This window comes from Sinocyclocheilus rhinocerous, unplaced genomic scaffold (genome assembly GCF_001515625.1).
Source record: "Sinocyclocheilus rhinocerous isolate Xijiao unplaced genomic scaffold, SAMN03320098_v1.1 scaffold2021, whole genome shotgun sequence".
In the NCBI taxonomy this organism is placed as follows: domain Eukaryota; kingdom Metazoa; phylum Chordata; class Actinopteri; order Cypriniformes; family Cyprinidae; genus Sinocyclocheilus; species Sinocyclocheilus rhinocerous.
Window position 1 is genome coordinate 232,479 of NW_015662687.1, and position 18,639 is coordinate 251,117.

At 37.5% G+C, this 18,639-nt stretch overlaps 1 protein-coding gene across 1 annotated transcript in view; it reads right to left on the reverse strand.

The window, feature by feature from the left end:
- The window catches only part of LOC107728234 (ephrin type-A receptor 3-like), a 26,082-nt gene extending 7,556 nt beyond the window's left edge, over positions 1–18,526 (reverse strand). The window contains exons 1-5 of the mRNA XM_016538335.1: positions 18,326–18,526; positions 11,878–12,045; positions 10,337–10,486; positions 7,887–8,080; positions 3,685–3,840 (exon numbers count right to left, since the gene is read on the reverse strand). Coding sequence (XP_016393821.1) covers positions 3,685–3,840; positions 7,887–8,080; positions 10,337–10,486; positions 11,878–12,045; positions 18,326–18,526 — 869 coding nt within the window. The remainder of the gene's footprint in view (positions 1–3,684; positions 3,841–7,886; positions 8,081–10,336; positions 10,487–11,877; positions 12,046–18,325) is intronic.
- Between the last annotated feature and the right edge of the window lie 113 nt (positions 18,527–18,639).

Below are 18,639 nucleotides of genomic sequence, written 5' to 3' on the forward strand. Positions count from 1 at the left end.
GGAATTAATCTTTTTATTTTCCACTCTATCAAAACATAACTACAAGCCAAGCATACTTAGAATACTAAATTATAAAGATTAGTCACAAGTATAGGCCAAATATACTTTGACTCTTATGTTTACTTCTCAGTATAAACCAATTATACTTAAGTATACATTTGTTAAGTATATTTGATAAGTACATAGAAGTAGACAAAGTAGACACTCTTTTTTTAGTTTATTTTTTTCAAGTATTCTAGTAGCACACTTGAAAAAAAATCTTTTTTTGTAAGGAATCCCTCAGTGGAGCTTTGTCTTAAATAGCAATTTACAACTTATTTACTACTATGAAAAAATGCCACTTGAGTTCTATTAACTTAAATTTTTTGAACAAAATATGTTGTTTTGCAGAAATAACTCAAAAAGACACAAGAAGGTATAACCACTGAACGCTGCCTGCTGTATCAATTCAGATTTGTCTACAATCTAATGTGACTTGTGCTAAATAAGGTAAAGCCTTCAATGATAGATTAAAGAGCCTAACGTTCTGCACAGTTTACCATGAAATTGCAATAAGAGGCCAAACATCTGGTAAACTTACTATAGCTTCATCAACAACAAAAAACAGAGGCACACAACCAAGGTAAAGTGATAAGTGACTGAATCATCAATAATGACCTCTCTCTTGCGATTCTTCATCTTCCCGGTAGACCCATTAAACTGCAATAGCTTACATGGCTTATTTAAGTTTGAACAATATTATGAAGCAATTTTCAGGCTGCAGACTTCGATCTTTATGACTACAGATTTGTCTAGGTCTCTCAAATTGGTGCAGTACTGCTGAAAAGACCAATACAAATTCCCATGCTGGTGTAATGCTGGTCTGTGTTGACTTTTTGTGGTTTTTATGCTTGTTAGTGTTGAATTGTCGCTGGTTATTACTGATTAGTGGTGGTTAATGTTGGTGTGCTTTTACTTTGGTTCTGGTTTATGTTATTGAATGCTGGTTTGATGCTGATATACTTTATACTGTCTAGGACTGATTTGGTGCTGGTTTTAGCCTGGTTAGTAGTGGTTTATAGCGGTGTGGTTTCACTTTGGCTGGTTAGTAATGGGTTGATGTTGGCTTAGTTGATGGGTGCTGTTTACCATCAAAACTTATTGAAGCTGATTGATCTTGCATGCTCTCACTGGTGAATCTGGTTGGTGGTTTTGCTGGTTAAGCTAGTGAGGTAGCAGAAGGTTAGTACAGTTGTTAAGCATAAGCAGCATCCAGAACCCAACATACAGTATAATGAGATATTGGTCTTTTCAGCAGTTAAAGCACAAACTCAACATATTTATTCTTAAAATTCACAAATATTTTAATTTAATTCTGTGGTGGGTCAAATGGCGCTTTTCCACTGCGTGGTACGACTCGGCTCGGCACGGCTCAGTACGGCACGACACGGTTCGGCTCGGCACGGTTTGCGTTTCCACTGCAGTTCAGTACCGCTTTAGAGTGGGCGGGATTATTCACATGTCGTTATAGTTGCGCCACCTCTACACCACGACTCCTAAAAAAAAACGTTTTCATTCCGCGTCGCCCCATCAAGCTCTCGCTGGATCCGCTCCTCTGCTATCAACGAGAGGAACGTCTGTTCTTCCACAACAGACAACAAAACTTTTTGGTTGTTAAAAAAGGTGCGCTCGTTCAAAACAGTTGCGTTCGATCCTTCGCTGGCTGTGCTGATTTAAATCTAGCGCTTCTTTTGTGTTTGTGTCGCAAGTTCAGAGACACAGGTAGTGACGATTCTCTCCGGCCAATCAGTGATCAGCAGAGTTTACACGTCACGTTTTGGTAACGGTACGGTTCACTTGGAACCCCAACCGAGGTGGTACTAAAAAAAGTACCAGGTACCAGGTACTGTAGCCAGTGGAAAACCCCCAAAAAGTGAACCGTACCGAGCCGTACCGTGCCGTACCATGCAGTGGAAAAGCGTCAAAAGAGTGGTGGTGTCCACTCACTACAGAAGGCCAAACACTGGGAGACAAACTGCATGTTAAATAACCCAATCTGGGTCATGAATGAGGGCCGCTATTTGCATGTGATTATTTACGCTGACATCTGAACAAAATATAACCACAAGCAGCCTTAATTACAGACTGCTTAGTGTTTAGATGTTTAGTCCTGATGGTAATGTGCAGCACAGTACTGCCACTGTCCCCAGACTGGCCCTTTGATCATTCAGAAGTTATGAATGTCAAATTATTTACATTGTCAAATACCTCGTAATTTGAATCAAAAAGTGGACTCAGGAGATGCTGACCAGGCAATGCAAGGTTCCTAATCAACATCTACAAAGCATTTCCCATAAATGCAGATCCACACTGAGGAGCAGAACAGGGTCTTTATTATTAGATATTTGTTTGACTTTGGGGGAATGTGCTCAACTCAACCCTTTAGATTGCTTCCAAGACTGGGGATTATGGGAGGACAGCACTTTTATTTTTGGCAAGAGTTCTTTTCCCCCCTCTCTTCCATTTATTGGATTACAACAGAAGAAAACATTACTAAACCACTGTCACTGGAGATTAATAACAAATGTAATGGCCACCTTTAAAGGATTTCAAATCCATCAAATCTGGGCTTCGTTTACTGGAAACTGATCTGTAAATAAATTTGTCATCGTCTTCTGCATCAGTTTTAAACTGTTTTATGCCAACAACCTTAAATTATATTGCTTGTCTTTTGCCTTGGACTTAAAAGTACAGAATGCAACCCTTCAGCACAGGGATCAACACTTATAATAGAAGAATGAACAAAAAAGGGGCAACCCCTTACTTTTTGCCTCTCAAACCAAATAAAGTGCTTTTAAAAAGATCAAAACTGAAGGAAAAAAAAGAGAATTTTTATGTCTAACTGTTTTGCAAATCTGATGATATATACAGTATAAATAAAAGTATGTTTGTACTTATGAGTGTTCACACAAATAAACTACTATTCAAAAAGTTTTTTTTAATGTTGTTGAAAGAATGCACACCAAGGCTGCACATATTTGATCAAAAGTACAGCAAAACATAATATTGCATAATATAATATTGTGAAATATTATTACAATTTAAAATAATTGTTTTCTAATATATTTGAAGGATGCATTAAATTGATCAAAAGTGGCAGTTAAAGACATTAATGATATTACAAAAAAAATTATGTTTCAAATAAATGCTGTTCTTTTGAATTTTCCATTCATAAAGGAATCCTGAAAAACATATATATAATGATTTTCACAAAAATATTAAGCAGCAAAAACGGTTTTCAACAATAATATTAAGAATCATTAATAATAGCTGAGTACCAAATCATCATATTAGAATGATTTCTGACACTAAAGACTGGAGTAATGACTGATGAAAATTCAACTTTGCATCACAGCAATAAATTGCATTTTAAAATATATGAATATAGAAAACAGTTGTTTTTTATTGTAATAATATATTCACAAAATGACTGTTTCAACTGTATTCTTAATCAAATAAAAATGCAGCATTAATTAATATTACTCAGTACTTAAATGTATAATTACACTGTAACAAGGACACCTTAAAATAAAGTGTAACCGAGATTTCTTTCGGAAACATTAAAAGAAAAAAGTAATTCTTCCAAACATTTGAACAGTAGTTTAGATTTTAGTTTTATAATACAAAAAAGTGAAAGGCTCTTACTCTGCTGAGGTTTTGGCCAGTGTATCACAGGAGCTGTAGCTGACCCCACTGAATGCATCTTTACAGGGCAACGTCCTGGCGCTCTCCAGCCAATCACCCATTGTGTGAAAGGAAGTGATGTCAGTGCTGGTCCTGTCCAGAAGCAGATTCACCGGTCTGGGAAGAGATGAAAAACACACGTAGCGCTTTTAGATGTATTGTGAATATTAAAGTATTAGTTTGTGCAGCCCAACATAAATGACAAACTTCACACTTATGAAGCACAAATAACTTTCATTTGCAGTATTCCCTTGTAGAACCAATACACAACAGCTTTTCATGAGAACACACCCCGTGACTGTTCCTCTAGCTTGCTGACACTGAAAAAATACAACACTGAAGTTGTGGTCGTCTGCAATTCCCACCACGTTTCACAAATGTCATTTATGGCGAAAACAAGCTTATAAAAGTGCAAGCAGAGGCTAAACACAAAGGCCTTCAAGCCTGATATGCAAGGTCTCCATATGGAAATACCTGCAGAGAAGTGGGACTGATTCTCTCCATCTGTGTTATGGCAAGCATTCCCCAGGAAGAAAGCAATACATTTAGGAATGTTTATTCGAATACACAGACATCTCTGTTTCTGATGACTTCCCATTGTTCACATTCCAATGCTAGTTTCCATTATTTAGTGGGTAAAAGGCTAACTCATTAACCAATGCCTTTATAAACCTACACAAAAATACAGCCTTTGAAGTGTAATTAGCTACTCAATTAAATGAACAAACTTTTAACATGTTTCTGGCAAATACAGTATGGAAACGTGTAATCCTTTTATGGGCAGATGTGGATATTTTATTACATAATCACATTTGGAGGTCCTCTAAAAACAACATTATGAAAGCAATTCCAGATCACATTGTGAAAAATTTAGGTCCAATAGCTGCTGATTAGAACCAGGGGAACATATGGAAATGAGATTACAATCCCTTTGGGGACTGCTATTTATATTAATGTAAATAAACAAATTAAGATAGCAGGAAGTCCACTCAGACCCACATGTTCCCAGTGTTCCATTACTGTGTGATGAAAATAAAAGAATAATGTACGCTGAGTTGACTGGAAAAGAATGCTGAATGGATCCAAGTTACTTGGCAAAGAGGATCAGTAAGTGCTGACACAGCTCATTGAATAGACCTGTCTGCAAGTACTGCACCGATGCACTCAGGATATTTAGAAATCCTTTCCTAATGTAAGGATAGAGAGGTTGAAGTTTATTTTTAACAATGTCTCTGACCGTTTTAGTCCAAACTTCACAGTTTGAGCAGCACATTTATGTGCCAGTTGTTTTGTGAACCTTTCTAAATGTGATGCAGCTTTGGAAAAATACTTATTTAAGGATGTGACAGGGAAGATAACACTGGACTTAACATCAAACATGCAGCTTGTAACTATGTGCAGCAGTGCTGTATGTGATTTTTAGTGCAAAGAGGGCGTTCACATTTAGTCTTAAATGTACAGCAGTCACCAAACCAAACCAAAACCAAAACAAAAGAAAACAAAACCCAAGAAAAAAAATAAAAATAAAAAAAATAAAAAAATAAAAAAATAAAATCACTAATCAAAACAAACAAAAAATCTAAAACAAATCAAGAACACAAATCAAAACAAAAAACTAAATCCCTAAACAAAACAGAAGAACACAATGAACATTTTTTTTAAATTCAAAGCATCAGTGAAAACAAAATTTTGAACTATATATATATATATACAGGTGCATCTCAATAAATCAGAATGTCGTGGAAAAGTTAATTTATTTCAGTAATTCAACTCAAATTATGAAACTCGGGTATTAAATAAATTCAATGCACACAGACTGAAGTAGTTTAAGTCTTTGGTTCTTTTAATTGTGATGATTTTGGCTCACATTTAACAAAAACCCACCAATTCAACAAATTAGAATATGGTGACATGCCAATCAGCTAATCAACTCAAAACACCTGCAAAGGTTTCCTGAGCCTTCAAAATGGTATCTCAGTTTGGTTCACTAGGCTCACACACACATATATGAAAAAAAATATCAGAATCTTCAGTGCTGACTGGAATTTATCACAGCCAATTATGTCCACAAAATGTGGGAAAAGTTGTTTTGGTGTTTTTTTTTAATAGCATACATTTATGCTATAATCGTCACCCACACAAACCGCAGAACCTAATAATTATCTGTGGTTTTATTATTTATTATTCTTTCATTAAAAATGAACTGACACGTTTATTACCATGTTTAATGCTGAAAAAAATATGACTCATAACTAAATACATTAACCGACTGACAGGACTACTTAAATAATGTCTGTGTAATGTACTAATATGATAAATAATTTGTATCTGTAATTATAATGGTCAACATGGGGAAGAAAAGCAGAAAGGAAAACCAAGAGGTGTCCAGTCCTCTTTTGTTTGTTGTGATGTGTAGCTCCATTCTTACTAAAACTTACAAGGTGAAAAAAAACCTTTGAAAAATCTTTGTTGTTGGGTATGGAAGTGATAGCTTAAACTCTGGTGTATACACGCCGCATTTGACTGCATCAGCTGCTGGCGTCAGAGATCTGAGGCGTCAGTCGACAGGAGCACAACAGGCCAGAGGGAGAGGAAGAAGAGAGGTAAACACTCGGCCTCTCTGCTGGTTCCCTCTCTACTCTTTTGCTTTCCTCTCTCCCCTCTGGTGTAGTGACCTCTAAATAACCGAGGCTGCTTAGTATCATGTTTTTAAAGTTCTCTAGGGATGTGAAAGGAGGGAGGATGTTCCTCACGGAGAAACATCTGCGTAGCTTTGTCACGGACAAGAATGCATCTCTTGCTGCGAGGAGGCTCTGGGATCGCGCCCCTACTCTTGTCCTGAGAGTGCCGACATTTTACTTCCGAGCATGTGCACGCCATCTCTCTGGGTCTGGCCTTTAGGCCTAGGGTCCATCCATGAGAATGGCTGGAGTACCGCGCCATTAGCATGCAGGGCATGTAGATAAATGAGGTGCAAGGGCTTGGACACAGCTGTGCCTGCAGATCAGCGGCAGCGGAACCTCAGAGTGTGTCTCGCCCGGAGAGCCATAAATCACCTGGGCCCAGTGCTGGTCCCCTGATCGGCCATGTTAAAAGCCAATCAGGAAAATTACATGCTAACTCCCTGGGACCCATTTTCACTTTCTTAAGAAACCATTAGTCACTGTTACATACTTCATAATATTAAAGCTACTGGTTATACCAATTACGTCCATACTGCACGGGGCAGCGCTTACCGGATGAACCCTCTAGTGAATTGAGTCCTATTGCAATGGAGGAAAATAGTGTAGGATAGAGATTTTTTTCCACACAAATTATTTTGAGATTAAATAGTAATTGCCAGACACTGTGAAGTACTGCCACATACTTCCTTGGGGTCGCAGACTCCCTGAAGAGCACCCTGTTCTAAAATCTAATTTGGAAAGATGAATGTGCAGTCTGGTAACATCAGGATGCATAAAAGCCTTATAATACAAATAAAAATATGGTCAAAAGTGCATTCATCCCAAAGGTGTTCAATGGGGTTCAAGTCTGGACTTTGTGCAGGATAGTCCAGTTCTTCCACACCAGAAAGTGTCAAACCATTTCAGAATAGACCTCGCACAAGGGTACTGTCATGCTGGAACAGGAAAAAGGACCTTTCCCAAACTGTTACCGCAAAGTACACAAATCTAGAATGTAATGCGTGAGATTTCACTGGAATCAAGGGGTCTTGCCAAACCCGTTAACCAGAAGGGGGTGTTAACTTTTGACCACGTTGTGTATAATACTTTGAATAACATTAGTACTACATCCTGGATACTGAAGAAACAGGATGTCAGCAAACGTTTATCACAAACACCACCTGTCTGAGGACTGTTTCTGCAAACTGGCTCCAAAAATAAACTGATCTTGTATAGAAAAATAATCTGCAGAAAATGTTGTGGTCTCATGTACATCTCAGTCATAACTGTGTGTGACCAGCTGTAAGAGGTTGCGATGAATCTAGACCTGAGTTTAAGATACAAATTAGAGTTCAGGAGGAAGAGAGAGTACTTCCTCTCATTAGGGAGCATGAGAAGATGATCTGAACGTGACATGAAGCAGACAAGAGCAGAAGGCAATTTGGGATCAGAACAAGTATCTAGGGCTCGGTCCAGAGCCAGTGCTCCTGGGTGACGTACCTGGAAGCAGTGCTGGCCGTGATTTTGAGACTGCTGGGGTTGCGGATGAGCTTGTCCAGGATGCTGACAATCTGCTCAAATTTCGGCCGGTTGTTTCTGTCCTTCTGCCAGCAGTCTAGCATCAGCTGGTAAAGTGTGGCAGGGCATTCCATGGGTGGGGGAAGACGATAGCCCTCATCTACCGCTTTTATCACCTGAGGCACACAAGAAAATATTGTCAAGATGAAGTTCTGCCATTCTGTCTGAAGGTGTGGACACATTAGCAAAATTTTGCAGGCAAAAAAGTTTCATTGTCCTTTGTCAAATGCTGTAACGATGTATGAAGCACAACTCACACAGAGGTCACTTTCAAACCAAGCAGTTTTCATCTAGAACCTGTTGCGAAACGTGGACATTTTTCTGTGTGGGGAAATTTTTCACCCTCACTCATTAATTCCTATTGAAATGGCCAGATTTCGCCTGTGAAAACTTGTCGAACAATGGTAAATGTGACCGCACCTTAACATCTCCTTTTGTGTTTCAGAAAATAAATGATATACAGTAATAAAAGATCGGAACAACATATGGGTGAGCAAATTCTGTCAAAATTTCCATTTTTGGGTGAACTATTCCTTTAAAAGATGAAGCACTGCAAGACTTTTCTTCAATTTCCTGTCCTTTGAGCTCCTCAGGACATATTTCTTTCTCGCCTGCCAACTGTGACCATCCAGTAGGATAAAATAAAAATAAAGCTCTTTCGTCCATACAACAACACAAAATCAGTTGCCTCATAAGTGCTCCAGAACTGTTACTCCCTTTTTCTTTTCATCACTCGATAATCAGCACTGCCATAAACCAATTCAAATAAACTCTCAGGGCCTTATTTGCTCAGGGTGAAGTTACTGAACTGCAGCAACGAGGCCACTGCTCAGAGTCAGCGCTAAAGAACTAATAACAATATCAACACAATATTTCATAACAAACCACTACACATTTACCACAATTCCACACATGGCTCTTTTTCTTATCTTTATGTAAGACCTATAGAATAATAGTTTCTCTCGGCCTGTGAATTTTCACTGTTGGGTACTCATTGTGTTCAGTTAGCTGTCTTTGTGAAACTAGCTTTAGCTAGCAAAAATTTTTCATTAAGAGTATCATGAATGGTCTAACTATGCAAAACTAGCCTGGTAGCTGGTTGATCATGAAACATTTTTCTAGTTGAATTATATTGTTTGCCCAGAAAGGACAATTTACTCACTTCCATGTTATTCCGTTCACACAGAATGTGTTTTTTGATTCCACAGTGCTACTTTTCCATTGTTTTTCTATGTAAACGCGCGAGATGAACATGTTTGACTGTTGTGCTTGTGTCGCGTGTCTTTTGCAGTGTCTCGCACATGACATAGCTTTCTGAAAACACTCTGCTTAATTTAAACTAATTTTTTAAAACAACTTTTAAAAAACAAGACCTTGCATTTTTTCCCCATTCCACTGCGCAGTCTCACATTTTTCAAAGCAAAAACGCGTTCTGTGTGAACAGCCCCTTAAGGGTCATTCACAAAGAACATGTTTGTGTGTTCCACTGTGCTGTTTTTCCATTGTTTTATATGTAAACATGCTAGACAAACGTTTTGTACCGCTAAGCTTGCATCCTGCAAGTTTTGCAGCGTCTACGCATGACATGAGGTTCTGAAAACTTTGGCACTCAAGAAAAAGAAGTTACAGAAGTTTCATGTCTCTAAACCGTGATTGTTTTTTCATTCTACTGACTTGCATCTTGCATTTTTAAATGCAAAAAATGTGTTCTGGGTCAATGGCCTCTTAGAGCCTTGAAAAATGTGAGAAGTGGGCAGGGGAATGGAAAAAAAAAAAAACGCAAGGTGTCGACATTTTTTAAAGAGGTCATAGGATGCTACATGCACTTTTACAAGTTGTTTGAACTGAGTAAAGTAAAAGTAAAGTAAAAGTGCTCTCTCTGAGAGCAACTCGGAAGAAAGGGGCGGGGTCAGCAGAGCTCATTAACATTTAAAGGAAAATGCTACAAAAACGGCTTGCTCTGAAAAGAGCTGTTTTTGACAGGGTAAAAAAGGTGTTTTTTACACTACCATTGAGAAATTTTAACCAAACTATGTTACAGACTTTTCATTAAGACCCCAAAGAATCATATCAACTTGTGGAAAAGGGGCATCCTATGACCCCTTTAAATGTTGAACTTTTTAAACTCTTTATAATGCTGCGTTTTTAGAACGCTGTGTCATGTGCAAGACACTGCAAAAGATGTAAGACATGAGCGCAGTGGAATGGAGAAATGCATTCTGTGTGAATGGCCCCTTAAGATGTATTTATTTTTTTCTGTGGAATACAAAAGGCACATTTTTAAAGTGCCTTCAAATCAAATCGAACATATGTAACACTGATCTATTTTGGCAGGGAAGATGCTGGATTGCTCTGACAGCCGCCCTACTCACATCCTGATTGGACATCTCCCAATAAGGTCTTTCTCCGTAAGACATGACCTCCCATAACACAATCCCATAGCTCCATACGTCACTGGCCGAGGTGAACTTGCGATAGGCGATGGCCTCTGGCGCGGTCCATCGGATCGGAATCTTGCCACCCTGTAAACACACAAAATCCATCTGTCAAGGAAACATTTTGCCATCTGTGACAATTTCCAAACACATATTTCTACTATTAGTTGAATAACAAACATGTACTCTAATGTCCACATGCCAAATCATGTAATCTGTATGCATTGGCGTTTAAAACAGGCCATATGTAAGGTGTCAGAGCGGATGAAGGGAGATTTCTGAGAGCGCCATGCATCTAATGAATGAAATTCAAAGTTTGAAACAAGCTCTGAGGTGACCTTAGGATTTGTTTGTGTTAGTGAAATTGACTATACAGCACCAGCGTTAATTTGATTTAGACACAGCCTCTAGCTGTACCACCAGCACAAGGGACCCCGGCCCTATGTGGCAACCCCCTCAAACAGCGTTATGAGCAAATTATAGTTAGATTTGCCAATCTAGTGCAGTCTTTACAATGAAGGTGAATATAAGCAGCATGTCAAGCAAGTACTGTACAGTTGAGTTTCTGTTTACAATATTTGATGAGCTCTATACTCTTAAAAATAAAGGTTCTTTATTGGTATTGATGGTTCCATGAAGAACATTTCTTTCCATTCCACGAAAGGTTCTTTGTAGTGGAGAGGTCTTTTAGATTTTTAAAATGTACTTCAAACTAGGGCTGCACGATTAATCGAATGCGATTGTTATGCGCATTTTGATAGTAATGCCGGTTCTGTAATCAGCAGGAAATCATCATCACGTGCTTTCAGATGGAGCAGAATTTACTGCACATAGCCGTAGTTCACTGACAAGTTACGCAAAAAAAATCGCAAACGCGAGAGCGTCCTCTGGCCTTTGGATGGAGATTTACTGCTGATCACAGAACCGTGCTTCACTGAAAGATACGCATGACAATCGCAGCTTCTGTCGAATCGCGATCTCGATTCCATTTCGATTTATCGTGCAGCCCTACTTCAAACTATGAAAAAAATGGTACTTTTAAAAACTGTCTTTGGGGAACCAAGAAGGAAATCACTTCTGGTGGTTCTTCTAGTGTATGTGAATAAACTGAAAATCTGTTCATCATATAAAGTGATATGTCTCTTGGTTTAAACTGCTCGATTCATACAGCATGGATTACTTTCATGATGTCTTTACAAACTTTTTGAAGCTTCAATATTCTGGTTGCATGGACTTTCAATGGAGGAACAGAAATTTCTTAGGTTTCATTAAAAATATCTTCATTTGTGTTTCAAAGATGAATGAATGTTTGGAACCACATGCAGGTGAGTAACATGGCAGAATGTAAAATTTTGGGTGAACTATCCCTTTAAGACATAAAAACAACTCAATCAAATATTCAGTTGGCTCTTTTAACTATAAAGGCAGGAATTCCTAAAACCACCATATTGAGTGTTACAATTTGTAATTTATTTTACTATGAGTTGTCCAGTTCCTCCTCTTATTCTATCTTTGCTCTTGGTTTGTGGTACACCACCACCTTCATCGATCCTGTCCTCATTCCTCTCTCTCTGAGGATCTGTGTTGTATTTACCCAGCTCGGCTGCTGGGGTAACTCTACACTCAACCTTCATGAAGGAGGCAGACTGAGAGAGAACAAGGTAGAGCCAAAGCCAACTAGCAACCTGGCCAAGTCACACAATTCCTACCCCACATTCTCCAAACGCAAGGCCTTTAAAAAATAAACCCACTTGTGCGCGGGCCTCCCCATTGAGCGCGTACAAACAGGCCCTGCAAGATCACTGCTAATGAATGTAAAATGTGACACAATGTATCCTTTAGGTTTAATAGAAGGGGAAGGCGACAGCTACCAACATTCTTGTGGGTTCGAGGTTCTTGTAGGGAACAATGATGCAGTGGGGGGTCTAGTTGTAATGGTGAAAACATACATTTACGTTAGCTGTCAGAGACCAGGAAAACCCACCAAATTTGGGTTTATCTAACTAATAACATGTTGGACTTCCCCTCCCCAGCATATGCCACAAATCAGTGTAACACTTATGTTAGGTGACACTTGTATTGGTAATTTAAGATGCAATATCTCTTAAAGCCTCATATGCTATGGATTTATGCCTGGCTCTAAGTGTATTTATGCATTAGTTATCTCTTCTGATAATGGATGCTGCTCTTAAGAATGAGAGTGGAGAATATGGTTATTAATCCCAGGGAATGAAGATCAGACATGGCGGCTGAGAGGAGACAGTGAGCTGCATTGGTCAACCATGGTCTGGCCCATGTGGAATTTGTTCTGTAGGTTTCTGCAGAATTGGGAAGCTGATCATTCACAAGTTCTACACATCGCATGTTCCTTCTGTGAAAAAGAGTCTAGTCCTCTCAGCTCTGTTTAACACATTTTACCATCTTTAAAATCATTCCACAGAATCAGCACAGACTGCGTCTGGGTCTAATCATGGCTGAGAGAAAACCTTCGATTTGAGGCTTGCAAATAAAGCACTAAAGCATGTTCTAAGTGAAGACAGTTTCTCCATCCACAAAGTTAAACCTTGGAGCAACTTTGTTTGCTATGTGAACACAGAAAATGTCTGTCTGTCTATCTATCCATCTATCCATCACTGTTCAAATGTTTGTGGTAAGCAGTGTTGGGTGTAACGTGTTACTATAATTAAATTACTTATCCACTGAAAAAAGTAAAGTAAGGGATTACTGTTCATTTTTAGGTAATCTAATTACAGTTACTAATAAAGTATTTGCGTTACATACTGTAAATAATTTCAGCAGTTCTAAAATCAATATTGAATTTGAAATCTAAATTTATCATCTATCTGAATGCAGCGTCTTTAACGCTCTGCGCGCCGGCGCGTTCACCTGCAGTTTTTCCTGATAAGAGAGAAAAGAACGTCTCGGTTACGTATGGTAACCCTCGTTCCCTGAAGGAGGGAACGGAGACGTCACGTCGGATGACCGACGAAATTGGGATCTCGCTTAGAGAGACCAATCCACTTCGAGTGTAAACTAAACGAGCCAATGCACATTGGCATGCGATTATTGCATCCAGCTGCTGCTGATCACAGCGTGAGTATAAGTAGGCAGCAGATGCACCGCATATTCAGGTTTTCGCTGAGGAGCCGACCCGGTGACCCGGCCGCTCAGCGATAATCGCATGCCAATGTGCATTGGCTCATTTAGTTTACACTCGAAGTGGATTGGTCTCTCTAAGCGAGATCCCAATTTCGTCGGTCATCCGACGTGACGTCGAGAGGGACCGACTGAAAGGGAACTTAAAATACTCAGATACAGATAAGACTAAAATCAATCGGCTCTATAAAGGATCTACTTTCATTTGTACACAGTGACAATAAGAAAAAAAAATTTTGCTTTTGTAAAATAAACAAAACAAACAGGGTGCGCTTTCTGCTCTCCGTGAACTTCTTTCTGAAACGCGTCACAAAAAAAAAACGAACCGAAACTCAGCAAATACTTGACACACAGACGTGAGAAATATGTCTATAGAAAACCTGAAGTGTCTACTTTTAAATGAACCAATTCAAATCGAAAACTAATATTCTCTGATTATGTAATCCGTATTAAACTAAAGCGAGGTACAGTCTTTCCCGTCATTATCTGCAGCCATACTTGCACACCCTCATCACCCAGATACAAAAAATAAATAAAAATAAAAATAAAGATTAATTTACTTTTCATTGTTTTTGGAAGAAGACTTGAGGAATAAGCCGGAATTTACCTCAGAAGAACAGCGCGATCTGACGCGGCTTTATGAATGTTACAGTCTAGGAATGTTTAGATCTGTGTTTACCGATCTACTATCAGATGTCGATGTTTCTATAGTGTTTTAAGCAATAAGAATTTAGTTTATAAAATATCAGAATGTTGTTTATGAACTGTGTGGTAATACAGACAAAGCATATGTGCATGAATGAGAGTACAAAATCATATATTTTTTTTGTTAGGAGTGGACAAAATTAGTATTAGTGACTGCTAATGTTGTATACATGTACAGTGTCAGTGTGTATGAAATATGGTACTAATTTCTTTGACAAGTTTAATGCTTACAGCTTGATACATGTACCCCTGGTTTCACAGACAAGGCTAAAGCCTAGTCCCAGACTAAAATAAATTTCGGAGCTGTTTTAACTGAAAGAAAATTGCACTGACATACCCTAAAATATGTCAGTTTCATTGTTTTATCTCATGAACACCAGTAATGTTTTCTTCTAAGGCACATTAATAAAAGTTACTTAAAACTTTACTTTTCTCAAGCTTTTTTTGTTATTCAGATATTTTGCAGAGTTATTCTATTTGTTAACCAAAGAAGGTTAGGGGACAGCGGGGCACAAAGTAACACTTTTTGGCTTTCTCAAATTGTGTAAATCCACATGGGTTTCAGAGCAGGGGCGTAGCCATCATTTCAGAAGTGAGGGGGACATAAATGTTATATATATATATATATATATATACAGTGGGTACGGAAAGTATTCAGACCCCCTTAAATGTTTCACTCTTTGTTATATTGCAGCCATTTGCTAAAATCATTTTAAAAAAGTGAAATCGCAATCAACCACCCCTTTAAAATGTATTAAAGTAATAAAGCATTAAAAAATAATCTAAACTGATAAATAACAGATTGGAGATTAAAATAATAGCAGATTTGTCTAATTTTAAATGAGTAATAAAAACTGATATGAAAAATATACTTAAACCAGAAATATAATTTTACTATGGTAAAATAAATGTTTAGCGATGTTTAGCGAAAAGACTTTTGAATTTTAGCGCACTTTTTTTCTCTATATAATGTTGATATGGTAAGTAGTAAATGCTGTAAATTTGGTTATGCTAGCATGTGTGGAAATATTTAAACCACGTGTGTTACAACTTACCCCGCATTATTTTGTGCCTCGCGCTCCCCTACATTTTTAAAAAAAATTAAAATGCTTAAGTATTACAGTTGATTTAAAGATAAAAGGCTAAACTATTACATGTTTAACTCAAACTGAAAGAATTAAGAGTTTTATTTCTATGCATCAATGTTTATAGGGATTTTATGAAGTAATTAATGATTCGAATAATTAAGTTACTTATTGAGTACATTTACATTTACATTAACATTTAGTCATTTAGCAGATGCTTTTATTCAAAGCGAGTTACAAATGAGGACAATGGAAGCAATCAAAATAGCAATGATATACAAGTGCTATAACAAGTAATTAAGTATTATTGAGTAATTAAGTTACATTTCAGACCGAGTAATTAGAAAAGTAATTTAAATACAATATTGATGTTGTAAATAGTAATTCGTAATCAGTTACTTTTTTTTAAAGTAACTTACCCAACACTGGTGGTAAGTTTTTTTAAAATTTTTTTTTTTACATTATTATTTAACATAATTTATAAATAATTTGTTGATGACAGTAAAGACTGTGTTACAAAACAATGTTACAAAAGATTTCTGTCTAAAATAAATGCTGTTCTTTCATCAAATAATCCTGAAAAATTCAGAACAAAAATATGGTTCCACTATATATAAGGAGTCTTTAACTACTATGCACTTATGTTAAAGGGGTCATATGATGCGATTTCAATTTTTCCTTTCTCTTTGGAGTGTTACAAGCTCTTAAGTTGTTATTAACTGCTTAAATTGACATCCAAGTTTGTGAAAGTGTGAGAATATGCAAGTCATGGACAAATTGTTCAAAACAGACTTTTTTTTTTTTAATGAATCATTTGATCCATCAATCATTTGATTGATTTGTTTCATAAATGTGGTCTGAATGATTTATTCACATATTCTCTTCTCTCATAAACTTTCATGAACTCACCAAGAAAAGCTAAGGCAGACGTCAAGATGCTTCGGTGAATCACATCTTTCAGTCTATTTCTCATACTTATTATTTCAAAAGACTTCAAATATTCTGCATGGGTCATATGAACAACTTTCATGATACTTGGTTATCCTGAACTTGACGGCTCCATTTCCCATTCAATCCAATTGCATGGAAAAAACACCAGCACATCCTCCAAAACTGTCTGCTTTTGTGTTCCATGGAACAAAGAAACTCAAACAGGTCTGGAACGACATAAGATGTAAACAATGTCAACATCTTTATTATTGTTTGAACTGTTCCTCTAGTTGTCCAGTGTGAGTTTCGCTCTGTCTACCTCTCATTCCGTGTCTCTGTCCACCCTATTTTCCCTTTCTTTGTATGCGAGTGTTTATGTACTGCATACAAACTAAGTTTGGATGAAAATAAACCCTGGACCACCTGGAAGAGAAAGGAGCTCAGAGAGGTTCAAAGGCTTGCTAATAATAGTGACATGAGCAGTGGTGAGGAAATGCGTTGGAGGGAGGATGACAGATCTCTTTGATAGAGTGCAGGCCAGGCTGCAGTGCGCAGGAAATTGCTGCAGAACACTGCGACTTTTCTCTCATTTCTGGGAGTGGGATCCTGTGCAGACACACGTATAGGTTCTGCTAACTCCACGCCCTGTTTGCTCAGGTTGTTTTAATCATCTGCCTTTGCGTACTCATTTCAGTAGAGCTGTTAGTGTACACTTTTTTGACGGCCTTGATTCTGGAATTTTTTTATTTTATTTTTTTTACATGTTCTGACAGGAATTACAACAATACAAACTTTGAATGGACATAAACCTATTTGAAAATCAGGAAAGGATGTGTACTTAAATTATTGTCAATAATAAGACTTTGTAAGTCAGTGATTCAAAATACACAATAATATGTATTTAAAGTTTATTATAAAATATTCTTAATATACACTACCAATGAAATTTTTTTTTTTTTTTTTTTAGAAATTAATATTTTTTTTCAGCAATGATGCATTAAATTGACCAAAAATGACAGTAAAGAAATGTATAATGTTCAAAGGATTGTTTCTATTGATCAAATAATCCTGAAAAAAAAGAAAGAATCACAGTTTCCACAATATTATTAAGTATCACAATTGTTTTCAACACTGATAATATTCAGAAATGTTTGTGGAGCAGCAAATCACCATATTCAAATATACTAAAATAGAAAACAGTTATTTTAACTGTTATGAAACTGTTGTAATTTTACTTTTAATGTTTATACTGTATTTTTCAAATCAAATGCTGTAAATGCCCGCTTGGTGAGCAGAAGAGAATTATGATTAAAAAAAATATATATTTTTAAAAAATTAGTGTATACAAATACTGTATATAAGATTCACGGAAATGGGCGGTCAGTGCTGAGTTTCCATGGTAACAGTGACTTCTCTGATTGGTAGATCTCTCTTCAGGATTATGGGTAATGTAGTTCTCCACTAGAAATTACACTATTCAACTATTTTTGTTGTTGTTGTTTTAATTAAGTTGAAAACACATCAAATTGTGGCTTCTATATCAGGCCAGAGCTTTTTGTAATTGTGTTTTAAAAGGTTTGCACATTCTGGCTAGAAATGAATTTCTCAATTGAAAAAAAAAAATTTTGATTTTTACTCCCATAACCCAAATGTTGCACACTACAATCACACTGTATATTTATCCTTCATTGTAGTACCCTGACAAGTCTAAACCACCAGACATTATGAAACGCTACATTGGACCCCTTTGTGCAACTCTCAATAAATTCACTACTGAACAAAACCAAAAATATTTTTATGAGTGCGAATGTCCATCCAATGCATCAAAGTCTGGCGTGTTCATTTTGTTCTCCAAATAGCAGATTGTCTGGCAAGCGCTGCTGGTGGTAAACTGTTGAAAAATGACACAAGGCTGATAAATTCATATGTCAGGTGTATTAGAGCCAAGGCAGGACGGCCACAGCCAAAGGTTAAGCTGACCCATTTAATGAGCTCATTAGCGCATTTATCAGCACTCTTCAGATGGGCCGTCCCACAGCCTGTTGTTTGCTTGTTTATTTTCACAGTGCAAGCGATGGGCAAAGAGGAAGTCATCTGAAGGACAGAGCATGCCCAGTCTGTTTAACTGGCACGGTCGGGCTGGCAGGCGGCACGCCAGTCTCCCCAGTGCCGCTTGGGTCTGTGCGCGAGCGAATCCGCTCTCTCTTCTGAACACAAGCCTGGTCTGTTCTGCGTGAGAGAATGAGGCCATTGTGGATATAAGCTCAAGTGAAATTCTGACACTACAAAGTGTTTGAAACACAGGTAGTGTCAGTGTCTATTTAAAGAGGCCTCGGCTGCGAATACGAATGTGATGAATTTGGG